Genomic DNA, 19,571 nt, shown 5'->3' on the forward strand with positions numbered 1-19,571 from the left:
CGAAAACTAAAAAATAAATATTAAAATTCTCTCTCTCTAAAAAAAAAATACAATAAAATGTGTACAAATTAAAAAAAAAATCCAGATGCAAGGCAAAGAAAAGAAATGCTATTCTCCAGCTGTGCAAGCTGACATGTCAGTGAACTGCTAGGCAGCCATCGCAGATTCAGAGAGCAGAGACACCAGCTCCCCACTTTACCCACCTCCACACGTCCCAGGAAGGACACCAATGACAAGCCTAATGACCTGAAGCATAACTACCCAATGGACAAAAGGATCAGTTAAATCAGGTTATAAAGGAGATGTAAATTTAACACCCACAGAAGTATCTGGATCACTATTAGGTTAAAAAACAAAATCTTTAGCTGATGGTAATAGGAAAAGCATTCATACATCATGTATATTAGCTCTATTTTTTTTAAAACATGGCAATAACAACGTTGTGTTTTCTGATATTGCTTTAATAGTGGTTACCAAGTTGACACCAACCTGAGAATTCCATCCTCAGCCCTACTTTCTCTAAGAAATTTAATCTTTCAAAACCATTATGACCTCCACAAAAACATCCCTAACTTCAAACATCCAATTCTGGCAACTTGATCCAATTTCAGCATCTACTAGAAATACCTATCTGGAAAACTACTAGCTTCTCCAACCCAAATTCCTCTTTCTCTCAAAGATAAATCCTTGGGCTGGGGTTGTGGCTCAAGTGGTAGCGCGCTTACCTAGCATGCGTGAGGCACTGGGTTCGATTCTCAGTATCACATTAAAAAAAAATAAAATAAAAATATTGTGTCCACCTAAAACTAAAAAAAAAAAAGATAAATCCTTTACTGAGCTCCCCCTACCACCACCACATCTACTCCCCTACCCTCCGCCCCCAGCACTGAGGACTAACTCCAAGGTCTCATGCACAGGCTAGGTAAGTACTGAGGGTACATCCCTAGCCCTTTTTATTTTTATCTTTTGAGACAGAATATCACTAAGTTGCCCAGGTTGGCATCAAACTTGGGCTCCTCCTGCCTCAGCCTCTTGAGTAGCTGGTTTTGTTGTTGTTTTGGATACTGGGGATAGAATTCAGGGGTGCTTTACCACTGAGCTACATCTCCAATCCTTTTTATTTTTTGTTTTGAGACAGGGTTTCACTAAGTTACTGAAGATCTCACTAAATTACTGAAGGAGGCCTCAAACTTGTGATCCTCCAGCTTCAGCTTTCCGCATTGCTGTAATTACAGGTGTGCTCCATGGCACTCTGAGTACGGGAATTATACGTGTCATGTCACCCAGTCTAGTATGGGAATTATAAGGATATATATATATATATATATATATATATAATTATATATTTATTTATTTATTCATTCATTCATTCACCATGCCCAGGCCCCTCTCCTTTTAGATAGCACAATATTCAATCACAAGAGTCCTTTCCTCATTCATTTCTTAATACCTTCAAAAACCACAGTGAATCTAGCAGTATGGCAGGACCTGGGGCACACAGGAGTGATCCAAACAGACTAGGTCCCCAGAAAACAGCTTCCATTTCTTTTTGTTTGTTTGATTTTGGTACTGTGGATTGAACTCAAGCGCACTCGACCACTGAGCCACATCCCCAGCCCTATTTTATATTTTTATTTAGAGACAGTCTCACTTAGTTGTGTAGTGGCTTGCCACTGCTGTCTCAGCCTCAAGCCGCTGGGATTACAGGTGTGCGCCACCACACCTGGCCACAGTTTCCATTTCTTGCTGCATCCTAACTGAAGCACTGACTTGACTCAGGAATATGTTGAGTATTCAAATATCTTTCTGAGTGACAGACATGTGAACAAAGACTGTTTTGCCTTTAAGTCACTAAGATAAACTGAGAAGTGTTTTATATACTTGGGTTTTACCCATCATCCCAAGAAAAGGATAAATTTTAATTATTACAGTAAAATGTTTTTCAATGGACAAATCCAATTAACTTTTCTTTGCATTTCCATCTTCTATGTGGACAAAAGTGCTGTTCTTCTTTTTCCTTGTATAACTTTTCCTACCACAATTGAGGTAGCACTCTATCACTAAGCTGTATCCCCAACCCTTTTCATTTTAAGATATGGTCTTGATAAATTGCCCAGGCTGGCCTTGAACCTGTGATCTTCCTGTTTAAGCCTCCCAAGTAGGTGGGATTACAGGTGTGCACCATAATGCTTGGTAAGTGCTCTGCTCTTTCTATAGCAGCAAAAGACACTTTGGGTCATCCATCTGTCTTCCTCTGGATTTAAGTTATAGGACATTCCTAGGGGACCTAGGAACATAACAATCGAGACAGGCTTTATTTAACTCTGAAGTAGACTCTGGTCACTGGGCAAATTAAGCAGTTCCCCAGTGACTAGAAATGTCTGGTGCCCTTATATACAGAAATTTGCTTATCCACTGGACCATCACTGTGCTTAGATGTGATCTGACAATCTTCTATTTGCTAGCAGTGAGAAGTAAAATAATCTAATCTCAAGACAATCTGTGCCACACGGCTCCCTTTTTATCTTTTATTAGTGTGTAATGAAGGGGTCAGTTAAAAAATACAGGGTAAATACAGGATGTGTGTTTTTTAAAAAATATTTTTCTAGCTGTATGGACCTTATTTAATTTATTTATTTATATACGGTGCTGAGAATCAAACCCACTGCCTCACACATGCTAGGCAAGTGCTCTACCACTGAGCTATAGCCTCAGCCCCCAGGATGTGCGTATTTGAAAACAGCCATTCATTTATGTATTTTAGAATTTTCTGACTCATATTGTTTAAATCACATCTTGTTATTGAGACTCTAGGCTCTTTAAAGACCAAGAATTTTTTTTTTTTTTTAATACTGGGGATCAAACCCAAAGGGACTTAACCACTAAGCCATGTCCCCAGACCTTTTTCATTTTAAGACAGAGTCTCACTAAGTTGCTGAGACTGACTTTGAACTTTCGATCCTCTAGCCTCAGCCTTCTGAGCTGCTGGGATTACAGGTGTGCACTACTACACCTGGCTCGAGATGGGGTTTAATGTATAAAGAAGAAAACAAATCCTTTCCTCCCTCCCTCCCCTTCCCCTCCTGATGGTGCCAGGGAAGTTCTCATGCTACGCAAGTTCTCTACCACTGAGTCAAATCCCAGCCCCTTAAATGCATTTAAATATTCTTTCAATAACAGTCTTAAAATAATCAATCATTGAGGTGAAGAGGGCTACAGTATGGGAGCAAATTTTTACCACATGCATATCAGATAGAGAGCACTAATCTCCAGTATATATAAAGAATTCAAAAAAACTTAATACCAAAAAAACAAACAACCCAATCAATAAATGGGCTAAGGAACTGAACAGACACTTTTCAGAAGACAATATACATGCGATCAACAAATATATGAAAAAGTGTTCAACATCTTTAGTAATTAGAGAAATGCAAATCAAAACTGTGGGGAGCCACACTGAATGACCGCGCCTTTCAGTCCTGATGCACAAGGCTCTGACCCAGCTTGGATAGCAAGGCCATCTTCTTTGTAGGCATACCCCTGGGGTTGAGTTACACTCATCTGTTCCCTTGAAATCTTACCCCTTCTGCCCTTTTATGGATAGAACTTTCTAAGAACAGTGTCCCACAATAAAAGCGCTCTCTCTCTCTCTCTATATATATATATATTTTTTGTTTTGTTTTGTTTTGTTTTAGTTGTAGTTGGACACAATACTTTTATTTTATTTTTATGTGGTGTTGAGGATCAAACCCAGCACCCCACACATGCTAGGCAAGCGCTCTACCACTGAGCCACAACCCAGCGCCTCTCATGACTTTTCTCTTGCTCTCCCATTTGGAGCAGCCTGAGGCTGAGAGCCGGGGAAGCCATTCTGAAGCTTGTATAAAGGTAAATTGTGTCTGTGTTTTATTTTGTGTCCCTACAATTCACGCGAGTGACCTTAGTTCAGCTGCCAGCACTGGTTGGGGGCGGCACAAAACTACTCTAAGATTTCATCTCACCCCAGTCAGAATGGCAGTTATGAAGAATACAAGCAATAAAAAAAATGTTGGAGAGGACGTGGGGGAAAAGGTACACTCATACTTTTCTGGTGGGACTGCAAATTGGTACAATCACTTTGGAAAGCAGGGTGGAGATCCCTCAGAAAACTTGGAATGGAGCCACCATTTGACCCAGCTACCCCACTCCTCAGTTTATACCCAAAAGACTTAAAATCAGCTATAGTGCATAGCCACACCAATGTTTTTAGCAGCTGAATTCACAATAGCTAAACTGTGGAACCAACCTAGATGCCCATCAATAGATGAATATGGATAAAGAAACTGTGGTATATATAAACAATGGAATTACTCAGCATTAAAAGATAATAACATTGTGGCATTTGCAGGTAAATGGATTGAGTTGGAGAATATTATGCTAAGCGAAGTAAGTCAATCCCCCAAAACCAAAAGCTGAATGTTTTCTCTGATTAGTGGATGCTGATCTATGATGGGGGTGGGGGTGGGGGACATGGGAAGAATGGAGGATCTTTGGATTGGGCAAAGGGAGGGTGGGGAAGGGTAATGAGGGTAGGAAGATAGTGGAATGAGATGGACTTCATTACCCTAGGTACATGTATGATTGCACAAATGGTTCATCTTTACACTGTACAACCAGAGAATTGAAATGTCGCGCTCCATTGTGCATGATAAATTGACAGCATTCTGCTGTCATATACACAAGTAGAACAAATAAAAAATATATATTATAAAAAAAAGAAAAAGAAAAAAAGAATGAACACCATGACCAGGAGGCAAAACCAAGGCTAGGAGAACCAAAATGACTATTTAAATACAATGATTAATCCTGAAAGTAATATTAGAAAAGGCATACTATGTTAAATCATTTCCCCAACTGCTCCAAAAGACAAGCAGCATTCCCTTAATCCAGGAATATGAATGTTAAAGGCTGAATATTAAAGGGAAATATAGCTGATCTCTCTACCATCCTTCTTCTCCCTGACAATCAGAGGATGCCTGACAGAACAAATAGACCATCTTACGTTCCAGAGTCATCCTAGAAGGGCCTCTCAAAGATGATAATCATTTCCTAGCATGAGCCACCATGGGGCTGCAGAAAGCACTAATCACATAGAATATCCTTTGCTTCAATATGCTATCCATTAATAAGCACCAAAGAAACCTTTCAACAAGCACCAAAAAAAATAGCAGTTTGAGGAAGCAGTGTAAGACCATACAGCTGGGCTCAGTGGCCCATCCCTGTAATCCCAGTGGCTCAGGGGTCAGAGGCAGGAAAATCGCCAAATCCAAAGCCAGCCTCAGCAACTCAGCAAGGACCTCAGTAACACAGCAATACCCGGTCTCAAAATAAAAAATAATAAGGGCTGGAGATGTGGCTTAGTGGTTGAACACCCCTAAGTTCAATCCCTGGTATGCACATACAAATGAAAACACACATACACACACACACAGTGGCTGGCAGGGGGGATAAGAAAATAAAATAGAGAAAAAAGGAAAAAAAGGAAGAGGAAACTGCATCAAAATACAAGAAAGATCAGTAGAGTAGACGAAGGAACTTAAGGAGAAAGATGGGATGGGAAAAGAAAACAGTGGAGTGATCAACCAAACTTTCAAATGTGCATTCATGGATGTCGCAAAGTGATCCTGGCATCAGGTGTATCCACAGGACACTAATTAAAAAATAAATAAAATAAAGTAAAGCATAAATGGATTGATGAGGGATTGCTGGAGTGAAGGGGGCGGTAGCGGAGAGCTGGGAACTAAATGGGAGTGGGTTGTGTTCCATGCTTTGTGATTATGTCAGGATGTATCCTGGTATTGTATATAACTAAAGAGAAGTTTTAAAAAATCAATACTGGGAAAAAAAAAAGATCATATAGTCACCTTTCAAATATGCACAAGTATTTATTATCTAGGTAATCTCATTACTGTTTAATTCACTGACACCTGAAATAGGAAATATTAGTTCTGCCCAGTCTATGCCATTATTCTTCTTATCTACACAAAATTTTATTTATTTATTTACTCACTTTCGCAACGCTGGGGATCAAACCCACAGCTTTTCACATGCTAAAACAAGTACTTTACCAATGGACTACATCCCTAACTCCCATATACAACTTTTAACAGAGTGAGAAGGGGACAGGACCATCAAAGAGAAAAGTTCAACAGCCTCATTTGTACCAGTAAGAAACTTTTAGAAGGCTTTGTTTTTAAAATTATAGCTGGGTCTTGAGGTGCTCACCTGTAATTCCAGCAGAATTCTGAAGCAGTAGGATTTTACGTTTAAGGCCAGCCTCAAGACCTTGTCTCAAAATAAAATAAAAATTAAAAATAAAATGGAGGGCTGGGGTTGTGGCTCAGTGGTAGAGTGCTCGCTTAGCAAGTGAGAGGCCCTGGGTTTGATCCTCAGCATCACATAAAAATAAATTAAAAAAATAAAGGTATTGTGTTCAACTACAACTAAAAAATAAAATAAAAATAAATAAATAAATAAATAAATAAATAAATAAATAAAATAAAAGGGAACTGGTGATGATGTGGCTCAGTGGTAAAGTGTCTTGGGTTCAGTCCCTAGTGCGCATCTCTCTCTCTCTCTCTCTCTCTCTCTCTCTCTCTCTCTCACTCACACACACATACACACACATTTTCTCTCTCATAGAAAATTACTCTTATGTTTGTTTTGGTGCTGTTTTCACATTTGTTTGATATACTTGTAATCACACTGCATTCACAATTTTATATCCTGATTTCATTCACTATTTTGACATAAGCATTTTTCATGTTATAAGTAGTTTTAAAGAATTACACGATGTCACTGAATATATGAACCAGCCTTTCATTTCTCTAGTGCTAAGACACTGATGTCATTTTTTGCTATAAATTATACATAAGAAATTGTGCTTCAGAAATTACATGATTTGCTAAAGGTTACCTACCATTCTAAGCCAAATATAATTGTGAAAGTAAATAATAAAGATTTTGAGGTTATGAAGTGATATGGTAAAAACCAAGCGGAATTGTCTAGGTTTCTATTTTGGGGTTATCTATTCTTTTTCTCTCTCTCTCTTTTTTTTTTTCTTTTTGTACCAGGGATTAAACCCAGGGATGCTTAATCATTGAGCCACATCCCTTCCCCTTTTTAATGTTTTGAGACAGGGTCTCACTAAATTGTTTAGGGCCTCATTAAATTGCTGAGGCTGGCCATGAACTTCCAAGCCACTGGGATTACAGGCATCCACCACAACACCCGCCTTGGGGTTATCTATTTTCATGAGAAGTTGAGAGCTAATAATTTGGGAGAAACAGTTATTTCAGGTTAGAAAAGAAGTATGAACTCAGTACTCAGTTACCATTTTTAACAGCCTTCATCCCTTATCCTTCACTGTAGAAGACTGACAGAATTTTTACAGAAGCAGCTCTTGGTAATGGCTTTGAGAGATGATGGGGAGAGTAACCTATGCTCACTGCAATTCTGAGGCTAACCTGGATCCCAAAGAGAACTGACAGTACCTAGCACCAGGGTACTACTGGCAACTCTTTAAAAGTAAGGACTAAGAACAAGCACTTAAGGGTTGAGTGTGTATTTAAGTAATGCAGGAATATTCATCTCTTGTTAATATTTACCTCTATTAGAAGTGTTTCTCACAAAACAACAGAAAATTTCATTTTTTTTGTTTTGGTTTGATGAGATAGTACTTTAGTGAGTTCATTCCTGACTGATGTCTAATTCCTAAGTATTAGAGCATAAAGAAGTCTTAAAGCTTTCCTGTTTTTCTTAGTATCTCTTAGGTTCTACTTTTCATGAATCCAGGCTTATTTCAGGTATCTATCATTTCCAACTTTTAAAACATGACACTGAGCCAGGTGTGGTGGTGCATGCCTGTAATCCCAGTGACTTGGAAGGCTGAGGCAGGAGGATATCAAGTTCCAACGAGCCTCAGCAAATGAGTTAGGCCCTAAGCAACTTAGTGAGACCCTGTCACAAAATAAAAAATAAGGTTGGGGTTGTTGTTCAGTGATAGAGCTCTTGCCTTGCATGTGTGAGGCACTGGGTTCGATACTCAGCACCACATAAAAAATAAATTATAAAGGTATTGTGTCCATCTACAACTAAAACATTTAAAAAGTCTTTTTTTTTTTTAATTAAAAAAAAAAAGGGCTAGGGATGGCTCAGTGATAAAGTGCCTCTGGGTTCAATCCTTAGTACCAAACACACACACACACACACACACACACAAAAAAAAAAAAAGACATTTTAAATTTTCAAGTAATTTTTAGACTCCAAATTCAACTTTCCTCTTTTTCTTTTTTCTTTTGGTGCTGAAGATTAAACCCAGGACCTCAAGCATACTAAGCATGGGTTCTTTCATTGAACTACACTCCCAGCCCTTAGGTTTATTTTTAAGTTTATAAACCTGCTATTTGAATATAAGAGAAGTAAGTAATGTCCCACTTTTTAATTTTTTTTTTTTAGTTATAGGTGAACATAATGTCTTTATTTTACTTTATGGGATGCTGAGGATTGAACCCAGTGCCTCATGCATGCCAGGAGAGCACTCTACCTCTGAGCCACAACCCAGCCCCCCCCAACTTTTATACTGTTTACAAATTCTTAAAAAAACAGCAAAATCTTCAATTCAACTTTTTCCTAAATGCTTTCCAAATCTAACTGCCTGAGTGACTTCTGAGGTATCACCAGACACTTTTCCTACTTCTAAGTTAAGTGGTCTTGTTTGATTCCTGTGTTTCCTAAACACTGACCACTGTATCTCAACTTCTATTTTGTGGTGCTAGAGATCAAACTCTCAAGGCCTCACAGATTGTAGGCTAGGGCTCTAGCATTAATCCACGCCTCCAACCCTCAACTTCTTATATCAGATGACACTGCATGCACACTTCAATTCTCTTATAGTAAAACTAGAAAATCATTTCAGTGAAAGTAGATCTGAGTATTACTGGTTTATCTGGTAAGGTCGGCTCCTGGCTGACTTGTCAAATACTGTTGATTACTTTATTATAGGCCAGATTTGACAACTGTTCTCAGTTGTTCCCAGCGTGAAGTGGATGCTAAGTAATTATTTATCAAAGGTTTCACTGCCATAGCAACTTAGAAACACTTAGAGAGTTCTGTTTAAGACCACAGTTGTCTGAAAACAAGTGTCTTTCTGACTGTAGAGCTCAGAAAATGCACACAAATCCATGAGGAACACTGCAGACATTTAAACAGTACCTTTCCCAATAACTCACTCAAGGAAGTATTTGTGCTTACTTTCAAAGCAGATTTCAATTCCACTGAAGGCAACTGCTCCCTTCCATCTTACCTTGACTTTAGCCTCTTGTCTGACTTCTACCTGGGTCAATATTAAAGCAAGGGGGTTTCTAATACAGAATACAATGATTTTCATGAAGACTTCCTGACAAAATTTGGTTAACAGTTCTGATTTCCCCCATGTACACACTTAATGCCATTGTCTCTTGAGATATATAAAATAACATCCACAGATCCAAGAGAAGTCAAATAAAATTCAGAGTCCCTATGTCCAGTTACAGCCTGGAATTCATTTATGAACCTAAGACAAAGCTTTCTTTCTTTCTTAAGTTATTATTTTTTAGTTTTAGGTGGACACAATATCTTTATTTTATATTTATGTGGTGCTGAGGACTGAACCCAGTGCCCTGCACATGCTAGGTGAGCACTCTACCGCTGAGCCACAACCCCAGCCCCATAAAGCTTTCTTTCTTAAACTGACTTGACCTATTAATATACATTTTTTTATTGTTGTAGCTGTACATAGAGCTGCCTTTATTTTATTTATTTTAATGTGGTGCTAAGGATAGAACCCAGTGCCTCACACATCAGGCAAGTGCTCCACCACTGAGCTATAGCCCTAGCCCTAATATTCCATTAAAAAAAATATATATATTTTTTAGTTGTAGTTGGACACAATACCTTTATTTTATTTATTTATTTTTATGTGGTGCTGAGGATCGAACCCAGGGCCTCGCAAGTGCTAGGTGAGTGCTCTCCCGCTGAGCCACAACTCCAGCCCTAATATTCCATTTTTAATGTATCTTCATATCACTGGTGTGTTGGGGGGGAACGTTTCTAGAGACTCAACATATATTGAAAATTAATATTAACAAAGAAGCAACAAATTGACTTTAATGACTAGAACTAGGGACCACCTTTTAAAAATCACACATTCCTTGTGCAGGCCTGTAATCCCAGCAACTTGATACAGGCTAAGAAAGGAGGATCATGAGTTTGAGGCCAGCGTGGACAACTTAGCAAGGCCTTATCTCAAAATAAAAAGCACCGGAGATATAGTTCAGTGGTAACTCTGAATTCAATCCCCAGTACCACCAAATAAATAAATAAATAAAAATAAAAAATCAAATACTTCTTTCCTCCATATTGCAAATTTTTAAGTGTTTTGTTGGGGAGGGGGTGTGCTCTTTTTTCATTACTGTCCTACTACTGAGTTCCAAAATTACTAAAATTACCATAGAAATCATATATCTGAATTTTCCCTTCAAATAAAAAGAACAGATTAGACCCAGACCAATAACCGAATAGAAAAAGTGGGATAACCAGGTGGTAAGAGAACTCTCCTTAAAATCTTCATCTATAAAATGCCGGACTGAGTGTTGCACACCTATAATCCGAAGAACTGAGGAGGCTGAGGCAGGAGGATAGAAAATTCAATACCAGCCTCAGCAATTTAGCAAGATGCTGTTTCAAAATAAAAAATGAAAAGGGCTGGGTATACAGCTCAGCGGTAAAACAGCTAGGGTTCAATCCTCAGAACTAACAACAATGGAAAAAAATTTTTTTTTCTTTTTTTTTTTTTTATTTTTTATTGTTGGCTGTTCAAAACATTACATAGTTCTTGATATATCATATTTCACACTTTGATTCAAGTGGGTTATGAGCTCCCATTTTTACCCCATATACAGATTGCAGAATCACATCAGTTACACATCCATTGATTTACATATTGCCATACTAGTGTCTGTTGTGTTCTGCTGCCAAAAATTTTTTTCTTTCTATGAAATGGGGATTCTACAAAAATAATTGCCTGCTAAAAATTTCACCTCTTGGTACATGCAGATTATCTAAATTCCCAGCCCCAAAGCAGTTTTATATATATATATATATGTGTATATATATATATATATATATATATATTTTTTTTTTTTTTTTAATTTCTGTAAAATGGATGATCTAAAAACTCTTTTGTTCTCTGTTGTGGCTTTTGAGAAGGAAATGAGTTTCCTTATCAAGAATGAATCCAGGGGGCTGGGGTTGTGGCTCAGCTGTAGAGAGGTCGCCCAGCACTTGTGGGGTCCTGGGTTCGATCCTCAGCACCACATATAAATAGATAAAATAAAGGTATTGTGACTACAATTAAAATATATAAATAAATATTTTTTTTAAAAAAAAGAGAGAGAGAGAATGAATCTAGGGCTGGGAATATAGCTCAGTTGGGTGCTTGCCTTACATGCACCAGGCCCTTGCCTTGCATTCCCCAGACACCCCCCCACACACACACACACAAAGATTCTAGTTTCTTCAATTGAAAGACAACCATCTTCTCCATAATACTCCATATCACATTTTAAGTGAAACACGGTTCCCCCTTCAACTCCCTTCAATTGAAGGACCATAAATAAAGGGTCTTCCTTCCTTTGTGTCCCATAGATTACTAGGGTAGTGCCTGACCTTGGTTCTAGTTTCTTTCTGTGTCTTGCCTTTAGCATGACATCGTGGGAACAATGAATATAAACAGAATAGTTCATAAACTTTCTTGGTGTCTATCCAATGCAGTTTTTAAACTTCTCCATTCCTGTTCTGTACTTCATATTCTACTGCAGTCTGGAAGGTAAACTCTTCACACTCCCATTTACAAACACTTATCTCCCGGCCTCTTCTTCTTCCCTCACCATTCAAGTCTGATAAGGCCTCGATAGGAAAGCCTTACCTCACCTTTTGTCTCCCCCAAGTCCATCTGCTTTCTTCCTGAGCTTTAAAGGTAGGCCAGGGCCATCGAGACACAGCCAGATGGCAGAGCCAACTTGATCTTCTGGGTTGTCCTTCTTTCACCCTAACACCGGTTTCTTAAATAAATATTTCCCCCCAGAAGTTCCATCTCATTCTGAAAAAGGACGGTCCAGACATCCCAAGAACCCTTTGTCTGAGGCTTCCACACCTTACACATCCTCATCCACAAAGCGTCCGTCCTCCTACAGGTAGGGCGTCTGTCCGCACTAGGCGAGGGAGCCTAGGTTTCCAAATCTGTAAAGCGACGGGTTATGTTCGAGGTCCTCGAGGATTCAAAATTCTCCCACTCTAAAACCAAGCGCGCAGGTCCTATTTCTGAGGTGGGATGAGGGAACCACCGGCCGACCCCCGTACTTGGCGCGCATCATGGCAATTAGCACAGGCCCTATGCAAAGCCTAGCTCCGCATATCCACGCCTCGGACCTCCGGCGCTGGACAGCTGAGGAGGCCCGGCCGGCGCCCGCTCGCAGCCGCGCCATGCCCTCTTTCACTCTCACCCGCCGCCGCGGGCCGGCTCTTACCTGGTACGCTGGCATCGCCCGCCCGGCACCTCAGGTATACTGTAGGTCTGGACGGGTCTCGAAAACCACTCGTCCGCCTTGAGGGAGGATGTCTAGGATGCTCCGGCTCCAGAATCCTCCGAGGTACCGGGAACACGCCGCCTGGTTTCTAAGGAACAGGGGGTTCTGGAAGGGAGGGGCTGGACGACGGGAGGACAACGCATGCTCTATGACGGGGGTGGAACTGGGCGGGGAGGGGCTGAGACTGAGAGCCGCGCATGCTCATCCATTGAGGGGCGGAGCCTAAGAAGTTCGGCTCGAAGCACGGAGTGGTTCATTTCCGGCGGGAGAGACCCCAATTAGAGTGGTCTTCCAGCCTCATCCTCCCTCTGGTTAATCGACCAGCGTCAAGAACTAGGAGGTCCTGGGAATTGTGATTGACCTTGGCTTTCCTGGAATGAAAGAAGGTCTTATGTTGGACAACGACCTATCTTTACAAAAGGCCAGGTCTCTCGTTGGACTTCCTGTTTTCTCAGGTGTATTTTCTGGGCCCCTCTTCCTTTGGATGTTCTTTGGTTCTTTAAATGTCAGTACTCTCTAGACTGTGGTCTCAGTCCCCTTGACTTCTTTACTTTAGCTTCTGTTCCCCCAACAAATACCTTTTGAAACATGGCTACACTTTGGTATAAGCCGGTTAGGCCTCAGTGTGAAATCTAGGAGGCTATTTCTGCTTGGGAAGCCTCCAGCCGCTTATCTCTCTTGTTGACGCTTGGACTTCCATTCTGCTGCTTCAGGAGAGCCTCCCAGCCATGATTCCAGAGCAGCCTTTGATGACAGAACATACCAGCTGACCTGAGCTGTTTCCTTCTGTGACCTAACCAGCTGCAGGGCTCTCTGTACTTTGGGCTCAGGAGTCAGGACTAACCACCACTGCCTCCACTTGCATGAGCACAGGAAACTCCCTGCCTTTTCCACTACATCTGAACAGCCAGACAGAAAGGAGGCAGAATCAAAGCGTGTCTGCGTTTGATCTGTTTCTGTTTAGTCATTCAGAATTCCACTTTTCTAGAGTAGGATGTATCAACAGCTGCCCTATTGACATTTTGGGCCTGATGATTCTTTGTTGGGCAGCTGTGGGGAGACCTACTTGTACTGTAGGATGTTTAGCAGCATCCCTTGCCTCTTCCACTAGATGCCAGTAGCACCCCCAACCCCAGTGTGACTATCAAAAATATCTTCAGGGCTGGTGTTATAGCTCAGTGGTACAGCACTTGCCTAGCCTACGTGAGGCACTAGGTTTAATCCTCAGCTCCACATAAAAATAAATAAGTAAAATAAAGATATTGTGTCCATCTACAAAAAAATTTTAAATGTCTTCAGACATTGCCAAATGTTTCCTGGAAGAGAGGTGTAAAATCATTCCCTGTTGAGAACCATTAGTCTAGAGGAAAATGAGCCTACTCCAGCTCTACTTAAGAACCAGGACTTTCATCCTTAATCTGATAGCCCATTCCTCCCTCTGCATTAATTCTTCCTTAAGAGAGTTCTGTAGGGGTTGGGGTAGATTAGGGGTAGAGCACTTACCTAGTGTGCATGAGGCCCTGAGGAAAATCCCTAGCACCATCAAGTTTTTTAAAAAAATGTTCTATAGAGTAATAGTCCTGTGAGGTGCAATGAGTGAAGCATTCTGTGGTGATGCAGAATGGAAAATGCAAAGTTAAGCAACATATCTTAACAAAGGACTTTTTAAAGCTTTCACTATCAACATTAAGGAGACAGTTTTTCTAATTAACTGGACTACTGAAGAACCCTTTTCTAGGAACCATGTTTCCCTGAAATAGTTTTCTGCATGTTCTCCCTCAGCAAATCTCCCTGCTCCAGTGACTTTTTAGTTACCAGTTGCTCCCTTTTGATCTGTGTATTATTTTATGCCATCATTATTTATCCTGTGACTTACTCTAACCAAAACCTTGTCTCTTCTACCATCTCCCTCACCAGTTACTTATCTTGTGCCTGCATTTGTCTCCTATATATTGGATCACTGGAGATTGAACCCAGGGCTAGCACACATTAAGCAGGTATTCCCCATTGACTTACGTCCCCAGCCACTTTTGAGTCTCCCTCAGTTGCTCAGGCCAACCTTATACTTGAAATCCTCCTGATTCAGCCTCCTGAATAGGTGAGATTACAGGCATATGCAACCCTGCCCTCTTATTTGTGGCCTACTACAGTGGCCTCCTAGATGATTCTTTTATCTTCAATCTGTTTCCAATCCCACCTCCAGGTGGGCAACAGCATGTTCTGCTGCATCCCTCCTCTGCATAAAAAATGGGTTTATGGGGTCATGGGAGGCAGAATCAGGAGTGGACCAATCACACCAAGGACATCTTCACAGAGGAAGGGGAGAAGGGTCCCTGCATGTACTTAGTCCCTATGTGCTAAATAACTGCTGTATGAATGCTATCATCACCTACTTCCACAGGATAGGTGGATTAACCACATCTTAAGGCTGGGAAACTCAAGCTTGAGGTCACTCAGTTAGTACTGGGAATTTAAGAACAGGCTATTTCTCCTCAGACTGACAGGAAGCTCTGACTGCAGTATTGGGGATTAGGGTCCTTGATGCATAACTGCCTGTGTCCACAAGTTCTGTACCTATGGATTCAACCAACAGAAAATACTGAAGAAAAAAAAAATCGTGTCCATACTGAACATATAAAAGACTCTGTTTTTGTTATTTTTCCCTAAACAATATAGAACACTACTTACATAGTGCTTACATTAGTAATGCAAACATTATAGAAGTGATGTAGAAGGCCTGGGGATGTAGATCAACGATAGAGTGCTTGCCTAGCATGCACGAGATCCTGGATTCAATCTCCAACACTATATACACTCTACAGTATATAAAAAATAGTATTTAAGATGTAGAGGACTGGGGATATAGCTCAGTTGGTAGAGTGCTTCCCTCACATGCAAGGCCCTGGGTTCAATCCCTAGTACCACCACCAAAGAAAAAAAAAGATGTAGAGATTAAAATATATAAAAGGGTAGATTATATGCAAATACTACACCATTTCATATAAGGGACTTGAATATGAAGAATTTGGTATTCTTGGGTATAGGGATGGGGGCCCTGGAACCAATCCTCATGGATACTGAGGACTACATTTTAAATCATGTTTGTGGGAAGAAATTCTGTGGCCCACTTTCCTGAAGCTGAATTTTTTTCACTGTCTAAGATGCGGACTATTTCAGGAAAAGAATTGAAGCTTGAGTACTTGTGCTCCTTGAGATCCTGCAAACACCACAGTTTTGAGGGTCCTTGAGGAGGCAAGAGGGGCCTGAGTCTTCAAGAGGTGGGCCAAAGAGGGCCCAATTCCTCCAGGACAGGATGTGTCACACTAGAGGTACCCACCCTAGTAAAACTCAAAACAGAGACCAGACACTCATCACTGCTCATGGATGTGTATTTTAATAAAAATAATTCTGTCAAAATACAACAAGAGTTTTTTTCATCTCTCAAGTACAATTTTAATAGGATGTTTTGTGTTAGAATTCTCCCAACCCTCCTATGCCCACAAGTTTCATGCTAATGCCAAATATCAACTTGCGAGGACAAAGGCAGAACCAGTGTGCACAATGTGGAGGATGTCTGTTTCAGCTGTAGTTACTAATGTAGGAAAACCCTATGCGAAGAGGTGGGCACTTGAGCAGCCAGAAGCCACCATCTGGCCGCAGGTCCAGGTGCCCAGGACTGGCGGTCAAGTAGGGCTCTGCTTTCCAGCTGCCACATGGCATGCATACCTGAGTTGTGAGCAACCTAAGGAACTTTTAGCTCCGACAGTCCTCTGCCTCATCTTCTTTGTGCTTGCTTAAGAGCTGGGAAGGCGCTGAGTGGCCAGGTAGTCCCCACTTCTTTGTTTTGTGGTGTCCCTGTTCTGATGGCCTGCACCCAGCCACAGATCCACATGGATGGGAATAGGGGGTTCTGGCTTTGAGTGGCCTGCCAATTTTCTCCTCTGAAAGGAGCAATTATCTGGTGCCACAAGGGGAAGGTGACTGGGGAAGGCTGCTCCCCCAGGGCTGGACAACCCAACAGAGCCAGGTCTTCCGTCTGCCCCATAAGTTAGACCCAGACCTTCACCAGGGCTGTTCCCAGGTACCTTCCCCACTTGAGGCTCCTGGAAGCAGGCTGGCAGGGCTGAATTCGCATAAGGGGCTCCTCCAGCTGCAGGTGAGCTTGGACTATCAGCAAGACAGCCTATTTAAGCAGCTTGGTTTTGGCCCTCTCCACAGCTTATGGGGCAAAGGCTTGTCCCAAAGGTGAGCTGTCCAACTGGGACAGAGAGCCCCTCTGGAGAGAAACAGTAAACAACTTGGACTCAGCTGAAACAGTGAGATAAGGCACAGAAAATGGGGAGGTGGCCATAGGTACTGAGCGTGAGCCCGGCAGACACCCATCCCCATATGCAGCGCACAGGTATCCTGAGCCCTCCTGGGCCCTCTCTCAGCCGCTCCACAACCGAAGTCCAGGCACTCATCCCCATCCCTGACATACCCCTGAAGATATCTTCTGCTCAGCCACTGCTGGAAGCCATGCCACCCTGACCCTTCATGGGGCTCATCCACCATTCAGCTTCAGGACTAAAGGAATAAGGTTAGTCCTGGCTCTGCCACTAATTTGCTGTGTGACTTTGGCCAAGTCAATCTCCTTGGCCTGTTTTCTTATCTGAAAAAGAAAAGGACTGGTAGAGATGATCTCTGAACTCCACTGCAGCTGCAAAAGCCTCTGGTTTTAATTCCCAATCCAGCTAGGTTGATCACTTTAACAGTCTGATGTTTCCAATCTCTGACATCGGAGCTGGGTATCCCTAGCCTTGCATAGAATTAATTTCCTTTACAAACAGGACAATACCTCATGATGGGTCTTGTTTGTGGACTGGCAGATGGAGCCATGGCAGGGACCAAGAAAAAGAAGTAGCCTACAGAATTAACCCTTAAGGTAAAACTCCAAAAGATATCAGGGCCAGAGCCCTGGCCCCTCACCAGTAGCTGGTCCAATTCAATTTCTTGTCTTGTCCATTGTGGGCCTGATGAGGCCTAGTGGGCATGGAAAATCTCTGGCCATTCCAACCATTCCCATGTCCAATAACATTAAGCAGGAGTTCACCAGCCCAAACCCAGACAGGTACTGGAAGTTTCAACTCTAGCTTTGCAATGGCTTACCCTAATCTTTGCAGGGGTTGCTTGGGCTCTCTCTCACACTGAAGCAGGTATAGAAATCCTAGCCCTCCAGTACTCCTCTTGTATAGGCCTCTTCCCTTTCCTACTGGGCAGCCAGTCCTCTCCTCAGATGCTCCACCCAAGTCCTGGCAGCTATCTCAGCCCTTCCTGTGACAGTGAGACTTTTTTTGTTCCACCAGCTATGAGAATTCATCTGAAAACAGCTGTGGGACATTTGTAAAGCCCATGGGGTCCCCTTCTCTTCCTAAGAGTGGCTGGGGCCAAGCTGCAGGAAGTGGCCTGGCACAGCTGCAGTGAAGCCTGGTCCAAGGGGTGATAGGTTCCATCTACTCCAGGGACCAGCAGCCAAAGAATCTGCCTCCGTGAGGCACTGGCTTCTCCACAGAAAACATCAATCCCATCAGAGCTGTGCAATAATGGTGAAGACCCAGGCAGGAAGAAAGCAGCCCCTGTCCTCAGGGGCCTCTGTCCTGGGAATGGAGTCTTCCTCCTGGCAGCCTGATGCACAGCAGCTTGAAGGCAGGTAGTTTCCAGGCAATCAATTGAGAGTAAATGAATTATTTGGCCATCTTAACAAAAAGGGAAGGCAGGGCATTGAGAGAGGGAGAGGGGCAAGGCAGGCAGTGAGAGGCAGGGTACAGTGGTAGACAGTGTGCTGGCCAAGGACCCTCTGCTCCCTTGCTTTGCTGTGTGGCCCTGGGCTAACTCATGTTCATGTCTCTGGACTCCTAGCCCTGCAGTTCTCTGCTCAGTTCAGGTCACAGGGGCCTAAAGACCCACACCTCTGGGGATGCTGCAAACCAGCTTAGCCTGACCCTGCCTACCAAGTAGCTCCTCAAAGCCTATTCAGCTTCCCTGGGTGGCAGCTGGGCCTGTGGCTCAACAAAGGGGGAGCCTAAAATAAACAAATTGCTTGGCTGAGGTGACAGAGATGATTCTTTTTTAATGAGTTGGATTCAAATAAAAACACATGGTGTCTGGACAGCCTCACCCAAGAGGTGATGGACCACTAATGCTACGATAAATACTGTGTCTTTTTTTTAATATATATATTTATATATATATATATATATATATATATATAATCTCATTTTTTTTTTTTACTTATGAAAATAATCAGCTATCACCAACCTGGATAGGCTTCATCACTAAATTAGCAGAAACCAGCTCAGCACAAACTCTCCCAAGATAAACACTGGTGGCTCAGTCAGGAGGAAAAAAAGATTAAAAAACCCCAAGCCCTCCTCAAAACAAAACCCCCTTTAAAGGAGAAGGCGCTACATGAGAGTAATCAGCCAAATACTGTGTCATAGGCCGCTGCACATGAAGAGGAGAGAGACTGGGGCAGAGAGAGGGATAGAGAGAGGGAGAAAGAAGGGAAAGAAGGAACAGAGGCCAGGAGGAAAGGAGGAAGGAAAGGGAGAGAGAGAAAGGCCAGGCAGAAGGAGTGGACTCTGCCCATGGCTTCTAGGTCCCTGCACCAGGTGCCTATGGAGGGCAGAGCTGCTCCAGCCCTGAGGCTGAAGGAGGGCCAGGCGGGGCCAGCCAGCAGGGCCAGCCAGCATGGTCAGCTAGTGCAAGTAGTCGTCAACTCTGGCAAAGGAGCAAGATCCCAGGCCCGCTCGGGCCATGAGCCGTAGACATTCAGATGCCTGGCCCAGAGCAAGCATCAGTGGGGGCTGCTTTGGCAGGTTCTGAGACTCTGTGGAGAAGATATAAGGCCTGATCACTGCCCTGTCC

At 42.3% G+C, this 19,571-nt stretch overlaps 2 protein-coding genes across 4 annotated transcripts in view; both read right to left on the reverse strand.

Moving 5' to 3' along the window:
• Positions 1-12,811, reverse strand: part of Gfod2 (Gfo/Idh/MocA-like oxidoreductase domain containing 2) — a 46,619-nt gene extending 33,808 nt beyond the window's left edge. Inside the window, exon 1 of the mRNA XM_046434290.2 lies at positions 12,606-12,811. The gene's annotated coding sequence lies outside the window, so the exon portion shown is untranslated. The remainder of the gene's footprint in view (positions 1-12,605) is intronic.
• Positions 12,812-16,036: 3,225 nt separating this feature from the next.
• Ranbp10 (RAN binding protein 10) overlaps positions 16,037-19,571 on the reverse strand; it is a 67,447-nt gene continuing 63,912 nt past the window's right edge. For all 3 annotated transcript variants that reach the window (XM_046434297.2, XM_046434296.2, XM_046434298.2), the window contains one exon: positions 16,037-19,533. In XM_046434297.2, coding sequence (XP_046290253.1) covers positions 19,403-19,533 — 131 coding nt within the window. In that variant the 3' untranslated portion in view covers positions 16,037-19,402. The remainder of the gene's footprint in view (positions 19,534-19,571) is intronic.

The sequence above is a fragment of the Marmota monax genome, unplaced genomic scaffold (assembly GCF_021218885.2).
Source record: "Marmota monax isolate L192 unplaced genomic scaffold, Marmota_monax_Labrador192_F-V1.1 WCK01_AAM20220418_F8-fsc00024, whole genome shotgun sequence".
Taxonomy (NCBI): domain Eukaryota; kingdom Metazoa; phylum Chordata; class Mammalia; order Rodentia; family Sciuridae; genus Marmota; species Marmota monax.